General features: G+C 52.2%; 1 protein-coding gene and 1 long non-coding RNA gene across 2 annotated transcripts; both read right to left on the bottom strand.

The window, feature by feature from the left end:
* Positions 1–1,502: 1,502 nt before the first annotated feature.
* LOC121487078 (zinc finger protein 764-like) lies at positions 1,503–16,143 on the bottom strand. Its single transcript, XM_041748525.1, has 6 exons — positions 15,048–16,143; positions 14,635–14,748; positions 13,370–13,879; positions 3,887–4,237; positions 3,621–3,734; positions 1,503–2,877 (listed from the first exon to the last, which is right to left on the bottom strand). Exons 1-6 carry the CDS (start codon positions 15,241–15,243, stop codon positions 1,964–1,966), a joined length of 2,199 nt encoding a protein of 732 aa, XP_041604459.1. The 5' UTR covers positions 15,244–16,143; the 3' UTR covers positions 1,503–1,963.
* On the bottom strand, positions 7,089–7,655 carry LOC121486540. The gene is made up of 2 exons (XR_005986682.1): positions 7,520–7,655; positions 7,089–7,353 (listed from the first exon to the last, which is right to left on the bottom strand). It is a non-coding gene; the product is annotated as an uncharacterized LOC121486540 (long non-coding RNA).
* Positions 16,144–17,905: the final 1,762 nt, after the last annotated feature.

Here is a 17,905-nt window from a genome sequence, read left to right as displayed (position 1 = left end):
CCAGACAAGACACGGGGCAGAGTTGGATGAAGAAGGCAGGTACACGCAGGCCAGCAGAAGACATAAGGCCCTGCTATTACTCCTTGAAGTGAAGGTGAAGGAGGCATCAACGAGTCTGCTTATGACTAGCTGCTTCATTACCTGAACAAGGCTGGACTCTGACCACAGCAGAACTGGTAGATGAATAATGGAGTCACAAGTAACACAGCTTGGGAATACACTTGAGTAGTTCCCTTGGCTACTAACCCCAAATGTTCCTGGCCTTGTCCCTCTTTGTTCATGATGAGACACTTAAACAAAGAAGCAAGCTTTTCTTGTTTGCCCTGGAACTCTCACCTCAGGCTGGTTTCTCCCTTTCCTTGCTTTGCTATTTGGCTGTTTTGTCACTCATCTTGTGACTGGGCTTCACTGACACTGGGTTGCTCTGTCCCTAGGCTAGGTCACTGCCTGGGAGTCATTGTAGGGAGGGAGCAGATGCCTCCAGAACCTTGGCTGAGACACTGGCAAGGAACTCAGGAGTGGTGTGGCAAAGACGGCAGTAAACCAAGAACCCTGGAGTCTCCCTGTGTGTGACCTTGGACAGGTCATTTGGCTTTCCCCAGTCTCAGAGTCCCCAAATGCAAAAAGATAGAAAGCTAAGATCTCTTCCAATTCAAAAATGTGATGAGGGCCTTCTGGCTGGGTAGAGGCTAGCTAAGGCCCAATGGTAAGGGTCTCCCAGGGAGGCCCAAGGACTGGAAGACTCAGAGCCTTCATCTTCAAAACCAGGAAGTGCCAGTCAGTGGAGATCCTACTGTGGCATGGCAAAGATACCTCTCAGTTTGGGGCCAAGTACAGTCCTGGCAGCCTCTTCAAGCTACATGATTCCTTTTTTATTTTTTTTTTAAAGGTTTATTTATTTATTCGGAGAGAGCAAGAGAGAGGCAGAGACAGGCAGAGGGAGAAGCAGGCTCCGTGCAGGAAGCCTGACATGGGACTCGATCCTGGGTCTCCAGGATCACACCCTGGGCTGCAGGCAGCGCTAAACCGCTGCGCTACCGGGGCTGCCCAAGCTACATGATTCCTTCCTCAGACAGTTATAAGGGCAAAATGAGTTGATGAACAACAAGACATTACTTTGTAAACCAGAAAACGTGATACAAGTAAACATCTGAAATAAAGCCTGCTTTTACTTCTTTTCTGCCACCCTTTCACATAGGTGCTGTCTACCTGAATCCCTGGTTCAGGAAAACATGACTGCTATACACCAGTTTGCAAACTTGAACAGCTACAGGAGCCCAATGGGGCATGAAAACAAGGGGAAAGTGCCAGATGGAGAGAGTCTGCTATACCAGGGACATGGACAAGTGATGACGATGGCCAGCTGATGCTGGTCAGAAGCCAGGAAGGCGTGGTGAGCATGATGAACAGCTGCCCTGCAGCTCCTGCCAACTGTGGTTCTGTACGAGCTCAGGTCGAGTTACCAAATCTTTGAATTTTTCAAAAGAGGCCAGAAACCTGGATTTTTGTGTAAAATATCCTTTTAAGTCTTAACCATAATTTGTAACATTTTTTAAATGCTGGTTGGGCCAAAAATAATTTGGAAACAGTTATTACAAGCCAGATTCAGTACATGGCCGTCAGTTTTTAACTCCTGCAGTGAAGACAATGGATACAACAAAGTTCCCTATCTCAATTCTCTTAACAGCCTTCTCTTCCCCACAGTGGAGGTCTTGTCTAGGTGCTTACCTCAGCCCTAATGGAGCAGAGGGGGCTTCTAGAGTCTGGACAGTAGGGAGCAAGGTGTCAGCAGATCAGGCTTGTGAAGGCCTAAGATAAGATGGTCCTCATCCCCCAGGTCCACCTCTTGCCTGGAATTCTGCGACCTCCCTGGAGCTGCCACAGAGGTTCAGGCCCCAGAGCCCACCCTGGGCCTCAGGCGAGGTTTAGATCTTCACCCTTTGCCTTGACATCTCTGAGACCATCACCCACACTCCTGGAATATTTCTGGGTAGTGCTGGAAACCCACAGGTGGGTCCAGGTCCCCTTGGCCAGGGGCCAGAGGCACAGGCAGCTCACTGGCACCTTGGCCCCTGTACCCCCCGGCACCAGGCCGATGGACCCACTGGTGCTTGGCCATGGCTGATTTCTGGCCAAAGCACCTGCCACACTGAGGACATGGGTAGGGGCGTTCACCGCTGTGGGTACGACGATGGGCTGCCATTTCAGAGCTCTGCCGGAAACAGCGCCCACAGTCTGGGCACGGGTAGGGTTTCTCGCCCGTATGGGTGCGTACATGGCGCCGAAGGTCTGACGCATGGGCAAAGGCACGACCACAGTCCGGGCAGGGGAAGGGAGTCTCGCCACTGTGGACACGCTGGTGCTGGTAGAGGGCAGAGCTCTGGCTAAAGCAGCGGCCACAGTCAGCACAGCAGTAGGGCTTCTCGCCCGTGTGGACCCGCAGGTGAGTAGTGAGGGCAGAGCGCTGGGTGAAGGCCCGGCCACAGTCCAGGCAGCGGTGGGGCCGGTCCCCACGATGGATGGCTCGGTGCTTGCTCAGAGAGGAGGCCTGGCTGAAGCCCTTGCCACAGTCAGGGCAACAGAAGGGCTTCTCTCCCGTGTGGGTGTACAGGTGCTCCACCAGGGTGGAGCGCCAGGCAAAACTCTTCCCGCACATGTAGCAACCATGACGCTGGTCTGCTCTTGGGACAGGGGGATGGGTACAGAGTGGAGGGCGACCACGGCGAGTTGCCTTGGACGGCTGCTCCAAGCTATAAGGGAGCCCGGCAGAAGGGTGTGACAGAACTGTCAGCCCAGAAGGCCGAGCTTCCACAGAAGGGCTCTTCTCCAGGGCCTCGGTCCCCTCTCTTTGTCTTTTCTCTTCCTTGTTTCTGGAATCTGCTGGGAGGTAAGGGTAGAGCTCAGACCCTGGTTTATCCTGGTCTTTAAGGCCAAACCCCAAGCGGTGACAGAGAAGCCTTTTAAATACAGCCACCTTCTGGACCCACTGCTGCCTCTGGGACTTAGCTTGGTGCAGGCAAGGAAGCTCCGAGTGACACTTTTTACTGAGCTGCAGAAAACAGAAAAGACGCAGAGACAAAGAAGGAAAGGAGGAAGGAAGGAACAGAGCGCTGTACATTCTACCTTGGAGCTGAGGAATTGGAACAGGGTTGGAAGGAGGGCGGGGGGGGGGGCGCATTTTTGCTGGATCACCTAAGATGAGTGATGTCTAAGGACACTCGAGGCAGCAGGAACAGTACAAAAAAGGCAGGAAGGAGGCCGGCACTGACAAGTTCACACGGAGGGAGAAAGGAGATGGCACCAAAAATATAACAAAAAGAAAAGAAACTAAAACAAAAGAGGTGGCAGAGAAGCTAGAGTGTAGGACAACAGCAGGAGGGATGATGTGAAGCTCAACAGAGCTTAGAGACCAACAAGATGGGAGGGGCACAGACTGGCTGGAGAGGCAGGTACGCAGGGCCCCGCACCCCCGCCGCGCCTGGGCCACTCCCAGCCCCCTTCTAGGTGGCTTCGAGGCAGGCGCCGGCAAAGTAACAGGCGCAGGGAAGCCGGTGGCAGAGGGCAGCTGGAGGGGTCGGGCCCAGAGGAGGTCCCAGGAGACGCAGTACCCAATACTTCACCTGCGTCTGTTTCTGTCACACACTTTCCCACCTCCGGATCCCGGGCATCCGGGCCCCACAGGTCGGCCTCTTCCTCCACCCAGGAGATGAGAGCAGGCTTGGTGCCTCGGAACCCTGGGGGAGGAGAACGCAAAGCCCACGCTGCCGGGAGGCCGCCCCCAGCGGTGCGGGCTTCCTAGACCTATAGGGCCTCCCAATTGCCCTGCCGGCCGGGAGGCTGGGCGGGCGGGGCGGGGAGGTGGCCAGGCGAGCAGGCGGGGCCTCACCGAGCGCGCCCAGGTGGCCGTAGGTCTCCCGCATCACGTCCCGGTACAGGGCCCTCTGCGCGGGCCGCAGGCAGCCCCACTCCTCCGGGGAGAAGTACACGGCCACGTCCGCGAAGCTCACGGCGCCCGGCCTCCTCCGCTCACGCCCGGGCCCGTCCGGTTCCCACGCGGGGAGCCGGGCCGGAGGCGGCGCCATGGCCAGGGCCGGGCTAGGGCCCACGGGGCCTCCCACGCCGGAGGACTGCCCCGGGCCGGGGCGCGGTGCGGCGGGCTGCGAGGCAGCAGCCGGCCCCTCGAAGGCCCACCAGGGTGCCCAGGGACGCGGGGCCGCAAGCGGAAGGGATACGGAGCCTCAGAGAGAAATGGCGGCAAGGCGACGCGCGAACGTTGCTCCGACGCAACCGTGCCCAGATGGCGCCTCCCCCGGGGTCTCCAGGTGGCTTTGTCCGCGAGCCCTCAGCCAAAATGGCCGCGGCGGCTACAAGTGCGGGAGGGCGGCCCGCTCCACCTGGCCCCCAGGGAGGCGCGGGCCATCACGGCCCCGGGCGGGACGCGCGCGGCGGGAGGTGCGGGCTGACCTGGCCGCTCTGCCTCTGTGAATTCTACGCTACTTTTCTCGCCCAGCCGTTCCCTCGTGGGTTCCTGGGTTTCGGCCTGTCACTGTGTGACAACAGCCTTTTTCCAATGTTGAGAGGAGAAAAATGTAGTGGGTAAAAGAGAACTTTCTCTACTGGAAACTTCCTCGAGCCTGAAGTTCTGGGAGCTTCTATTTCAGGAGATCATACAGGCGGCGGGGACGGGGAGGCGGGATAAGGTAAGGTCTGTATAAGGTCAGAAGGACTCACTTTCTGCTAGGTTACTCCCTCCGCACCTACCCTGCAGGAGGCCTCTTGAACATCTATTTACTTCTAGCTCAAGCCTGGCTCCTAAGCTCCTGATCACAGAGCCACCTGCCCTCTTGCTCCTGCTTGAATGTCCCACTAGCACCTCCCACTAGGCAAGACTCCAACTGAACTCCTCCCTTTATTCCCCCAGCCTGCTCCCCCGGGGATCTTTACACGCAAATGGCACCAACTCTCCCTATCATTTCTATCTCCAACCTCCCTCTCTCACTCCACACGTTTCTTGAGGGCTTACTCTGCAGCCCCACATGACTTCATAAATACCCTACCCTAAGAACACTTGATAATTTTTTTTTTTTTTTTTTGGCCAGCTAAATCACTGCATTTCACACACATCATGGAAAAGCACTTCCCTTCACCAGATCGGATCTAGTCTGGAGCTTCTCTTGACTTCCACTTTCCAGAGGTCTCCCTGAGACTTCTGTCTAAAACTTTACACCTAGTGGATACCTCTCCCCACACCGGAAGAGCTGGGCAAGTAGAAGTGATCAAAGCAGAAAGGGGAAAAGGAAGAGAAAAAGCCCAGAAAAGATAAGGATAAGGATGCAGATTTGCTCGGGGACTTGACTGAGCCCTAACTACTCCTAACCCCAGGCCCTTGAAGGACACAGAAAAAAAATTTTTTTTAGTAAGAGTTTTGTCATGTCGCTGCCCACTCCTCACAGTGATAGCTCTCACACAGGCCCAGAAGAGCTCTGGGTAGTGCTAGAAACTCACAGAGGGGTCTAGACGCTCCTGAGGAGAACCCAGGGCAGAGTTCACAACCAGGTGTCAGCCCTTGAGGTCCACAACACAGGCTGCATTGGGGTCTACTGGTGGGTCTTTGGCAGAAGCACCTCCCACACGGGGGACAGGAATAAGAGGGCTTGCCTCTGTGTCAGCAGGTAGCATGAGAGGTATTAGCTGTGGCAGAAACAGGTGCCACACTAGCTATAGACAAAGTGTCCCTCTCCAGAGTGCAGAGTCAGGTGAAAGGTCATGGCAAAGTGTGGCTGCATTCAGGGCAGGATGTTGTGTGAGTACCAGGCACTGAAGCTTGCTATAGACTTGGGGCTTGGGAAGCGCTGTCTATGTAGGGAGGCTTGACCACAGGCTCAGAGACCAAGCTAGTGTCCCTGATTCCAAGGGCTCAGGACAACTCCCCTCAGTAGACTCCTTCTGCTGGCTCCTTCCAAATGTATCATTTTTCTGAGTGTCTGTTTTGAAACATAGCAGATTCAAAACTTAATTTTTGCCCGGTTCAGTCAAACTCTACTCATGTTCAGGTGACAGAATCAACTTTCACAACTGCAGATGGGTACCTAGCCCCTTGGAAGCACCCATCGAGATCATGTTGACCAATTGAGGTGGTCGGTCACGAGTCAGGGACATTCCTACTTCAGGAACAACCCAAAGAGATCCCCTCAACAGCTGTTTTAAGACACAGGCACCTAGAGACAGAAAGGTGAACTGCTTCCACCCTAAACTTTAATTCACATGCTGCCACTGACCTAGAATTTGACTTGTACAGTGTGACCTGATCTTGGGACCACTGGATGCCTCAATTAAGTGAGAAAGAGAAGGTCAAGATCCTAGTCCCCAGCGGCTATCATAAATTCAGGTCAGCAAAAAGTGATAAGTAACACGTAGATGGGGTTTCCTGTTCAACAAAACATATTCCCTTCTAGCTGGACCTGGAATAGTACCCCACTTCTCATCTTTTTCTCTCAGTCATCTTCCTGGGGACCCTGAGCATCTACACCTCACAGCTAGGGCACCTGCTCCACCCAGGAGATGAGGGCTGATTTGGGGTCTGGGAATCCGGGAGAAGAACCCTAAGCACTCATTCCCTAAGCACTCAGCACTTAGGGAAGAACCCTAAGCACTTCATTCATTGGATGAAAATATACTGGCCATTATTTGTGTGGCAGGCATTGTTCTAGATGTTCTAGGTGTTGGAGACATTGGTTAACCAAAATAAGGTTCCTGCCCTAAGTTTACAGTAAGCTCTAAATTTACACTGAGAGGGATGCCTGGGTGGCTCAATGGTTGAGCCGCTGTCTTTAACTCGAGGCCTGATCCTGGAGTCCTGAGATGGAGTCCCGCCCGCATCAGCCTCCCTGCATGGAGCCTGCTTCTCCCTCTGCCTGTGTCTCTGCCTCTCTCTCTCTGTGACTCTCATGAATGAATATATATATATATACACACACACACATATATATATATATATATATTTGTTTTTTCTTTCTTTTACATCTATGAGCACTGGGAGCACAGGTGCAGAGCAGTTATAGAGATAGACAAGGAGCTGGAGTTGAGACTTCCTGCATAGGGCAGAAGAGTTCCAGGGGGAATTTATTAGAAACGGCATTTGAAAAGGGCATTGAAAGATGTTATATTAGCTCATTAAGCTAGATGTCCAAAAAACAGATTCCTTGTAGCTGGAACCGATGGGATCATTCGTTTGTAGGGAGAGATTGCGCTTGAATTGGAGGAGGTTAGCAGGCCACGGGCCTTGACGCTGTGGTACACAGATTCTGAACGTTTTGCAGAAAGTCCTGGGAAGGCACTGGAGAGTAGTCCGGCCTGGGCGAAGAGGCTTAGTTATAAATTTGTTAGGCCGATTTGGTGGGGAAGTCATCCTAGGGCTGAAGTGGAGGCTAGGGCTGAAGTGGGGGCGAGTCTGGCACTCAGACCTGCGCATCCCACCCGCCCCCTTCCCTTTTCAGAGATTCAGGCCGGCCGACCTCACCGAGCGCACCCAGGTGGCTATAGGTCTCCCGGATCACGTCCCGGCACACCGGCCTCGGCGGGGGCCCGAGACACCCCCATTCCTCAGGGAAGAAATACGCGGCTACCTCCGCGAAATTCTCGGCCTTCGGTCTTATCACCTTTTTTCTTCTGGTCCGGACTCTACAAGCCCCTCAGCAGAGAGCCGGAAACAGGGCCAGGGACCCAGTGGCCCCCCGACCCCCGCACCAGGAAAGAGACGACCCAGGATTCCGCGTCCAGGAAGCTGGTTCTTCCGGGCCTAGGCGGCCGGAAGTAGCCTCGGGTGGGGCCGCGCTAGGACGGCTAGGTCGGTTACGCGAACTCGGTGGTTCCACGACCGAGAAAATGAAGGCGCCCTCAAAAAAGATGGTGGCATTCCAGCATCTTTCAATTTTAGGGAGAAGCATTTAACAGCGTCACTATGGGTCTGGTATTGATGACCTGGTTTATTTCGCCATCGAGCCGTCTTCTGCTTTCCGCAAGCTGCTTAGGAACGCCTCTTGCCCATAGTTAAGATGCCTCCCCCCGCTTCGACGTCCGTGCTCAGGTCCGACGGGGGGAAAGGGGTGGAGGCTCGGGTGCGTGAGAGCTGCCGGCAATTCGGTCCGACTGGGGCGGTGGGAGGGCCCGGCGGTTAGGACTCGACGGCCCCCTCCCATTCCCCTTCGGCCGCCTACTCGGTGATCTTAAAAGAAAAATTATTTTTGGCAAGCTAGTTCATTTCTCAATTTTTTTTTTTTTCATTTACAAGGTACAGAATAGGGACGCCTGGGTGGCTCGGGGCGTGATCACATCCGGCTCCCTGCATGGAGCCTGCTTCTCCCTCTGCCTGGGTCTCTGCCTCTCTCTCTGTGTCTCTCATGAATAAATAAATAAAACCTTAAAAAAAAAAAAAGTACAGAATAATACTGTGTGACATCTCCTCCCACCCTATCCTTCGATAATCAGTTTCTTAAACATGCAGCCGGATAGAGCCTGTACTGTACTATTTCCATACATATGCTAGCTCTTTAACCGAGGACACTGGGCCGAATGCCTCTGAATGCCTTAAGAGTTCAGCTGTTTGACAGAAGAGGAAACAAATCTGGTCGTCACCACGGTCAAGCAGCCCATTAGTGACTGACTCCTAAAATTCGAGCCTTTTCCACCATTTCGCGCTGCTTCCTCCAGGCTTGTTACAGGAAAAGCAACAAAGACTTTGAATGTACTGACCCCTGCTGACCTTGTGAAAATGAACTCCATTCTCCATTTAAGTGATACTTTTATAAAAAGTAGATGGGGAGCAACCCGGAGGGCTCAGCGGTTTAGCGCCGCCTTCAGTCCAGGGCGTGATCCTGGAGACCTGGGATCGAGTCCCTTGTCGGGCTCCCTGCATGGAGCCTGCTTCTCCCTCTGCCTGTGTCTCTGCCTCTCCACCCCCGCTTTGTCTCTCATGAATAAATAAATAAAACCTTTAAAAAAAAAAGTATATGGGTTGATGGGTTACTGAATAACCTGGCTCGTTTGTATTAACACAGCGTTTAAAGGTGCCCGGGACTTCCCAAGTCCAAGCTCCTCTAGGAGAACAATGGCGGACTGTGCAAGGGCTGTAGTTGGTTCTGTCTGAGTAAACTATGAATCATGTTAGTTTACCTTACTTGATCACTTACTACATGCCAGACCGTCTTAAGTACTTCTGCCTGTTAACTCACTGAACCCTTACAATCTCTCAGAGGTAAATCCCCTTTTGGATTAGGAAGCTTAGGCACAGGCAGAGGGTGACCTATCCCCAAGCCACCCAGCTGTTAAGTGGTGAAGCCAGAATTCAAACCTAGGCAGTCTAATACCAGAACCCATGCTGTAATGCTTCAAATAACTGCAGGTAAAATCTTAGCAACCACAGAGTGAGGTGGGATTTTAAGCCAGGTTACCAAAATGCAGTTGTAATGTGAGCTAGTGCATGGAGCAACAACCCGTGAGGTTGGAAGAGCTGCTTCTGGTCGCATATACAATTCCATGCTGTCACACAAAAGGGAAGAGAAAAAAAAGTTAAATGATGAGCTATCATAAGTATTGAAAGTAAGTAAAAGGGTTGTATTTAAGGGTTGTGTCATGGCAAAAAAAAGTATCATTTGAGTGTTTAGGAGGTAGGTGAAATTGCCCTGGAGGAAGGGTGATGGGCTTCACAAGAGGTACCCTGTTGCAGCTCTCATTAGTGGGATCCTCATTTGGGCCCTTGCTGATTTAGGCCTGGGTTGCCTGGCTGCCCTCTGGACTTCTGACCTTTTTGCCTTTCCCATCCATTGACACTGCAGCCTGGTGTAGTAAAAAAAAAAAAAAAGCAAGAGCATCCACTGAGAAATTCAGAGATTTAGGTTCCAGGGCTACCGCTGCCACTAATTCAACTGTGTGATCCTAAGTAAGGTCTTTCCCCTCCCTGGGCCTCAGCCTTTCTCAGAACATATTCTGTGTAACAGTATTTACAGAAAGCTTGGGGAAAGAACAATTTTCCCCATGTCCCCCAGGGGGATAAATCTCCTCAGCAAAGAAACATATTCCACCCACAGCTTCCTAAACCCTGCTTAAACCTTTGAACCAGGCAGCTTGCAAAAGTTCCCTTCCAGCTCTGAAATGCTGCAGTCCATGCTGTCATCACCCCCAACCCTGGGCCACCCCAGGAACTGGCCCCTCTATCCTCCTCCTCCCTCAGCCAAAAATCTTATCATCATTCCTATCTCCTCTGATGCTCTCAGCCCCTACACCCAGCCCACAGACCGGTCCTGTCCTTTCAACTCCCAGTGTTTACTTCTCGCCCTCTGCCAGCCTCCATCTCCATTCTGCTTGCCCCTCTGCAGTCCATTTGCAGAGCAGTCAGAGTGGGTTTGCAACTCAGATCACCTTGCCACTCTGCTTGAAACTTCCCTGTGGTTTAGAGGAGGTTCCTAGAGTAGTCAAATTCATAGAGCAAATGGAATGGTGGGTGCCCGGGGCTGGAGAAAGGAGGAGTGGGAACTTGGTGTGTAATGGGGACAGGCTTTCAGCTGGGGAAGATGAAAAAGTTCTAGAAAGGGCTGGTGATGATGGATGCACACAATGTGAATGTCCTTAATGTCACTAAACTGTATACTTAAAAATATTTTAAATGGTAAATTGTTAAGTATATTTTGCCACCAGATGAAAACAAAAACAACCCAATGGTTTTCCAATATATTTAGAATCAAATCCAGACTTGGCACTGTGGCAAGCCAGAGCTTTAGGATTTGCTCCCTTCCCCTCCTCCAAGCTTATCTGTAATTCTTCTCTACTCAGTTCCTCAACCTAGCCACCAGAGTCCTATCTTATCTGCTCCTCACCCAACCTCCTCCCCACCTCAGAGCATGGCACCTGCTGTTCTCTCTGCCTGGAAACTGCCCCCTCCGCCCTGGACTCCCGCTTCTAAAACACCCCCCCCCCACTCCCACATCCTGCCACCTGTTTCCTCTTGGCTCCTTCTCATCATTTGGATCTCAGTTCAGATGTCTCCTCTGCTTCAAGGCCTGGCCTTAGTACCCATCTGCAACAGGCACTTTCAAAGTACATCCTCTGTTCTAGTCCTTTGTGGTACTTAGTATTTACAGCTCCAATACCCTGTCTCATGTACTGGTTTATCACTTGTCTGTCTTACTTATGGGCTGGCTTATCACTTGTTTCACCCCACCCTTCTCTCTTTCTCTCTCTCTCTCTCTCTCTCTCTCTTTTTTTAAGATTTTATTTATTCATGAGAGACACAGAGAGAGAAAGAGAGAGAGAGAGAGAGAGAGGCAGAGACACAGGCAGAGGGAGAAGCAGGCTCCATGCAGGGAGCCCGACGTGGGACTCGATCCCGGGTCTTCAGGATCATGCCCTGGGCTGAAGGCAGGCGCTAAACCACTGAGCCACCCAGGGATCCCCCACCCCACCCTTCTCAAAAGTAAGCTCTAAAACAGTTGCTATGTCCCTTTTCCTTGCTGTGTCTTGGCATACAGAACAGTGCTTAGTACACGGCAAATGCTTAGTAGGTATTTGTTCAATGGATAAACACGAAAGAAAGCAGATAGCACTCACTCTGTGCTGTATGGGCAGCTCTGTTCCTGCTACACCATGCTGGGTTCTGCTCCTCCCTCCCTGGTGGCGCCTCTTCTCTCCAGCTCCACCTTCTCTTGGACTCACCCCTGTCCAGTACTGGTAATCCCTTATCCTCCACACCGTCCCACTCCCGACTGCCCCTTGCCAGGCACTTAGGCTCCCTTGCTCCAGCTCTCGAAGCCTGAACCCTGTAGGACTCACTTTTTCACAGCTCATATTAAAACCCACTGAGTCATGCAGATTCTATGGCAGAAGCCTCTCCTGGGTATCTTTCTCCCCAGTTCCAGGGTCAGCAAACAAGAGCAACTTGCTTTTTAGCCTGGCCCCAGCTCCTGCTCACCTCTACCTGGGAGCAGATGCTCAAGAGATCTCTAGTCTAGACTTCTGCACAGGTCACATCTTCCCACAACACTGGTCAAATAGCCCTGCTCCTGTTTAAGACCTGTCTATGGCTCCTCAGTGCCTCAGGGGTAAACCTCCTCCAAGCTGCATTTCCTGATGTATCATGATCAGGATGATACAGATGTATCATCTGACCCAGGAAGGGTTAGATGGTGCCTCTGGGCTTCCTCCATCATAGCCCCAGTCACCATGTAGCATGGGACCTGAGTCCAAGTGTCCCTGGAGCCCAGCACAAAACCCCACAGAGGCCTCATATGGTGTTTGCTGAACAAATGAATGAATGAGATAAGCCTGCCTCATGCTAGAACTCCCTTACCACCTAGCAGTCTCCCACAGAAGCCACTCAATCTCTGGTCATTAATGTTGATGGCACTTTCTAAGTGAAAGATCACTGGCCTTAATGGGACTCTCCATTTCCTGGTGAGACTCTCCCAAGAAGGCAAGGCTAGGCCTCTCCCCAGAACCCAGTCCTCACCTCCCCCTAACCTGAGCCCCTTCTCTGTTTTCTACCCAGATGTGATCACCCATAGAAGGTGGTAGATATCTAGGCACTGTGTCAGTTTCCAGCTTTGCTGCCTTATAGCAGTGACACTTTGAGAAAACCACTTTCTCTCTCAGAGCCTCAGTTTACTCATCTGCAAAATATGGCTATTGAGGTCCATGTCCTGCCTCCTTAGGAGGCTTCTTTACATTTTCTGAAGCATAAAATGTCAACAATAATTCACTCTTTCAACAAATGTTTATTGCACATTTACTATGTCATACATACTATCTTGTTAAAATTTTAGCCTTCATAGTAACCAGCTGAGGTAGATATTTTTAATCTTTATTTTACAGATGAGGGAGCTGAGGCTCAGGGACAGGATATGACTTACCAGCTGTGCCCAGGGACAAGTTGCAGAGACTAGATTTGTGCTTCTGTGCTCTTTCCACCCACTTCACTTTCTAGGCTCCCTGCTGTCAATTAGCCAGGGCTTCACCATGCCCTGGGTTCCAGGGCCCCCTCCCCAGGCCTGGGGAGTCCCCTCAGCATTTGCCTCTGATGTAGAGAAGCAGCAAGGGGAGGTTTCTGAGACAACACTCAGCAGGTTGCATTTGCTGCCAGTATCTCACTGTTCATTTTTTTTTTTTTTTTTTAGAAAGACTGGGGGGAGGGGGAGTAGTGTCAAGTTTAATCTATTTGAATCTTTACAGGCACTTTTCTTTTTACAAGTTTTGAAACTTGAGGGATCCTTGATGGAACCCCAAGGGATGAATTTCGGTTCCCAAAATCCCTGCCTTAGGAGCCTCCCTCAGGGCCCAGGCAGTCCAAGGTCAGACTAACCCCAGCCTCTGGGAGTAGCTCAACCGCACTCCTCAAAGATGTCCGGGTAGTGTCGGAACAGCACAGGTGGGTCCCGGTCACCCCTCACCGGAGCCCGAGGCACAGCCCGGATTCCCGGCCTGCGGCCCCGTCGCCCCCCTGAGCAGGAGCGGTGGATCCACTGGTGCGCTTCCACGGCAAACTTCCTCTTGAAGCGCATGCCACATTCTGGGCAGGGGAATGGTCGCTCCCCTGAGTGCATCCGTCGGTGGCTGACCAACAGTGAGGGGTAGGTGAAGCGGCGGCCACAGTCTGCACACACGTGTCGCCGCTGGCTCTCCTGAGTGTCCATGCTGGGCACTGAAGGCTGCGCATCTGTGCTCTGGTTCCAGGTAGCGTTCGTGGGTGGCTGTGCTCTTGCTGAAACTTTTCTGATGGTCCGGTCAGGGTTGTGTTTAACCAGCTCCTTAAAAGGCTCCTTCCCAGGAACCTTTCTGGGTCCCTTGGCTCCTGGCCCTTCCTCTGGTGCCTCTTCCTTGTTTGGGGTGTCTCCTGGGAAACAGGAATTAAGATACATTTTAAAACACGCTTCCTTACACCATCTCAGATTATAGGGTTCTTTTACTTAGGGAAGTGGCAAAAAGTACTGCTGAGCGATTAATACACAGGCTTTGAAGAATAATAAACAAGATTCACATCTCTTACAAGTGACTTATCCGGGCCTTGGTCTCACTCCTGTTTCAAATGGGAATCAATGGTTTCTTTACTTCACAGGGTTGTTGGAAGGAGTAAATCAATAGAAGCATGTCATAGGCATTTAGTAAATGCTCACTGCAACAATAGCTATTATTATTGTGTTTTCTCGATTTTTTTGTAGGATAAGGCTTTTACAGATGAGACATATTTGTTCAAGATCACTCTGCTAGGGGATGGTGAGGGAAGAGCCTTGTTGTTGACCTCTTGTACCACTTTGCCTTGCTTGAGCAATGTGAAAGGCAGACCTGAAGCAGCTTCCATTCCTATGGGGTTTTAGTTGTTCTTGAAAAGGGGAGAATGAGTGGTGTTTTCTCCAAGAGGTCCCTGGAAACCGGAGTCTTGCATTTGGGTTCTTAATGCTCCTACTCTGGTCCTAAAATGACTAACTGTCCCAAGTTCTGAAAACTGTAACAGGTCTGCCTTCTTTTCTCCTTTAGTATCCAAAATTGGAATTTCTTTAGGGTTGCTGGAAGTGGGGGTCCAAAGGAAAATTTTGTGAGACAGGAAGCCCTAGAGCGCCAAGTTGGGGGAGACTTGGGACCATCCCTCACCTCTCAGAGCTCCTCCCAGGCTCTCCCCCTCCTCAGGATCCTGGGCGGCGGGGCTCCAAGCCTCACTCTCCTGTTCCATCCAAGAGATGAGGGCTGGTTTGGGGCCTGGGAATCCTGGGAGAGAACAGGGATCACAGTGGTGGCCTGAGAGGCTGTCCTGGGAACACGGCAACCCCCTGCCAGAGTTAGGGCACCTCCTCAGAACTTATGCTCAGCCTGGACAGGGTCTGCAGTGCTCCTGCCTGAAGGAAGTGCTCGCTAACCTGAAGCCCTGTCCTGGGAATAGAGATGGCTGGTGCTGCTGGTGGAATAGTGCCGGATTAGGGCTCACAATCCTCTCGGTCCTCATGTCATCTCCCCTGTGAACCCCAGTGAAGGAAGAGGGGGCGGGGGGCTCTGACCCGGGGCCTCACCGAGCGCGCCCAGGTGGCCGTAGGTCTCCCGCATCACGTCCCGGTACAGGGCCCTCTGCGCGGGCCGCAGGCACCCCCACTCCTCCGGGGAGAAGTACACGGCTACGTCCGCGAAGCTCACGGCCCTGGGCTTCTTGTGACCAGGCCCGGTCTCCCCCGGTCTCAGCGCCAGGAGCGGAGCTGGGGGCGGCGCCATGGGGCCTCCTGGCCCCGAGCGGCGGCCGCCTTGGCCCCTAGGCCACCGCCTCCCGGCGCGCGGCCTCAGCTTTCGTCGTCCACAAGAAGGGCTCCGGAGGTCGGAGCCCCGCCCAGCCTTGGCGTCCGAACGCAGTCGAGGGCACCGAGATAGCAGGGACTGGCTGCTAGGGATTCGGGGGTTGTGACGGGGATAAAGAAAACCCCTCGGTGTTTATTCACTTCATGGCAGCTTGGACTTAGACAGCGGGTTAAGGGACCCGGAAGGTGTCTTCAGAAAATATGGCGACATCCTGGCTTCAGTTGTCTCTGGATGCTCTTAAGGGCGCCATTCCTTGATCATATCAAACATGGCGCCTGTCTGGCTTCTCTGGCCTCAGCGGCCACTTGCCCTCAACCACAATGGCCGCCGCAGGTGGGGCTTTTAGGTGAGGCAGAGATGGAACTGGGAGAAGTGGGCCGGGGGGCGGAGCCGACCTGCCTTCGAGACAGATGGGTGGGCCGTGGCTTCCAGTACCGCTCTTTGCCCGCACTTCCCGGCGGCCGCTGATTGGCTCACAGAGCAGGAAGAGGCTGCGCCGCCGTCCCCCGGTTGGCGGGTCGTTGAAAAGCGCCCCTCCGTCACCTGGAACCGATCCTCGGCATCCTTAGAACTCGGAGTTGTTCCCTCTGCGGTCTCCCCCTATGCCTCTCGACGGCAGCATCTGGAATCGGGTTCCTAGCTCCTGCAGGAGATACACATACCCTGGCCGAACCCTGGGGACGGCCGAGATAGAAACCAGGTACAGGGGATCCCTGGGTGGCTCGGCGGTTTGGCGCCTGCCTTCGGCCCGGGGCGTGATCCTGGGGTCCGGGGATCGAGTCCCATGTCGGGCTCCCTGCATGGAGCCTGCTTCTCCCTCTGCCTGTGTCTTTGCCTCTCTCTCTCTCTGTCTCTCATGAATAAGTGAATAAAATCTTAAAACAAAACAAAACAAAATCTCTTACACTTTACTGATACCTTAGGACACGTCTTGCTAAAAAGATGCACATACTAGATCAAGCACAGATGATCACACAGCTCAAAGCTACAGTAGCTTGATGCAGAGCTTGGCCACACCACTCTCGCTGCTCGAGGTGTGAGCTGCCTCTGTAAAAATAAAAATCTTCTTCAGATTTCTTTTAGTTAGTGAAAACAGGTACTAATATAGTTTTTTCTTAAAGCAAAGTGGCCTAATGGGAGCTTTCGAAAAGGGAATGCCTGGGTGGCACAATTGGTTGGATGTCCAACTCTTGGTTTTTGGCTCAAGTCTGATCTTGGGGTGGTGGGATTGAGCCCGGAGTCTGGCTCTGTGCTTAGTACAGAGTCTGCTTGTGTTTCTCTCTCCTCCGTCTGCCCCCTCCCACAGCGCTTACGTGTGCACTCTCCCTCTCAAATACAATAAATCTTAAAAAAAAAAAAGAAGAAGAAGTGAGGGGATACCCATATACCACATTTATCCATTCCTCAGTTGATAGAAATTTGACTTGTTTTCACCTTTTATGTTGCTGTGAACATTTTTTTTAAGGGTTTTATTTATTCCTGAGAGACATGGAAAGAGGCAGAGACAGGCAGAGGGAGAAGCAGGCCTCCTGCGGGGAGCCCAATGCGGGACTCAATCCCAGGACCCTGGGGTCACAACCTGAGCCAAAGGCAGATGCTCAACCATGAGCCACCCAGGTGCCCCAGCTGTGAACATTTGTGTAAGGCATTTTATTTAACCACTTTGAGATAAAATTCACTCAGTAGATCATCCATGCATTTAAATTGTACAGTTCAATGGGTTTTGGTATATTACATTATTTTTTTAAATTGTGGTAAAATGTACAAGAAATAGTTTGCCATTTTAACTGTTTTTTTTTTTAATTTTATTTTATTTTATTTATGATAGTCACAGAGAGAGAGAGAGAGGCAGAGACACAGGCAGAGGGAGGAGAAGCAGGCTCCATGCACCGGGAGCCCGACGGGGGATTCGATCCCGGGTCTCCAGGATCACGCCCTGGGCCAAAGGCAGGCGCCAAACCGCTGCGCCACCCAGGGATCCCCATTTTAACTGTTTTTAAGTGTACAGTTCAGTGACATTAATTATATTCATAATGCCATGCATTCTTCATCAGTATCTCCAAACCATTTTCACCACTGCAAAAGGAAACAGAATCCACTAGGTGGTCACTTCTCATTCTCTTCCCCACCTTCTGGTAACTTCCAATCTGCTTTATGTGCCTATGAATTTCCCTATTCTAGGTATCTAATGTAAGTGGAACCATATAATACCTGTCCTTGGGCAGCCCGGGTGGCTCAGCCGTTTAGTGCCGCCTTCAGCCCAGGGCCTGATCCTGGAGACCTGGGATCGAGTCCCACGTCGGGCTCCCTGCGTGGAGCCTGCTTCTCCCTCTGCCTGTGTCTCTGCCTCTCTCTCTCTCTCTCTCTGTCATGAATAATTAAATAAAATCTTAAAAAAAAAATACCTGTCCTTTTGTGTCTGACATATTTCACTGCCGTCTTAACCATTTTTAAGTGTACAGTTCAGTGGTATTAAGTACATTCATGGGCAGCCCCGGTGGCGCAGCTGTTTAGCGCCGCCTGCAGCCCAGGGTGTGATCCTGGAGACCTAGAATTGAGACCCACGTTGGGCTCCCTGCAT

Source organism: Vulpes lagopus, chromosome 3, assembly GCF_018345385.1.
Source record: "Vulpes lagopus strain Blue_001 chromosome 3, ASM1834538v1, whole genome shotgun sequence".
Classification (NCBI taxonomy): domain Eukaryota; kingdom Metazoa; phylum Chordata; class Mammalia; order Carnivora; family Canidae; genus Vulpes; species Vulpes lagopus.
The sequence above is the reverse complement of the archived record's forward strand: the minus strand, read 5'-3'. Positions and strand labels throughout refer to the sequence as shown.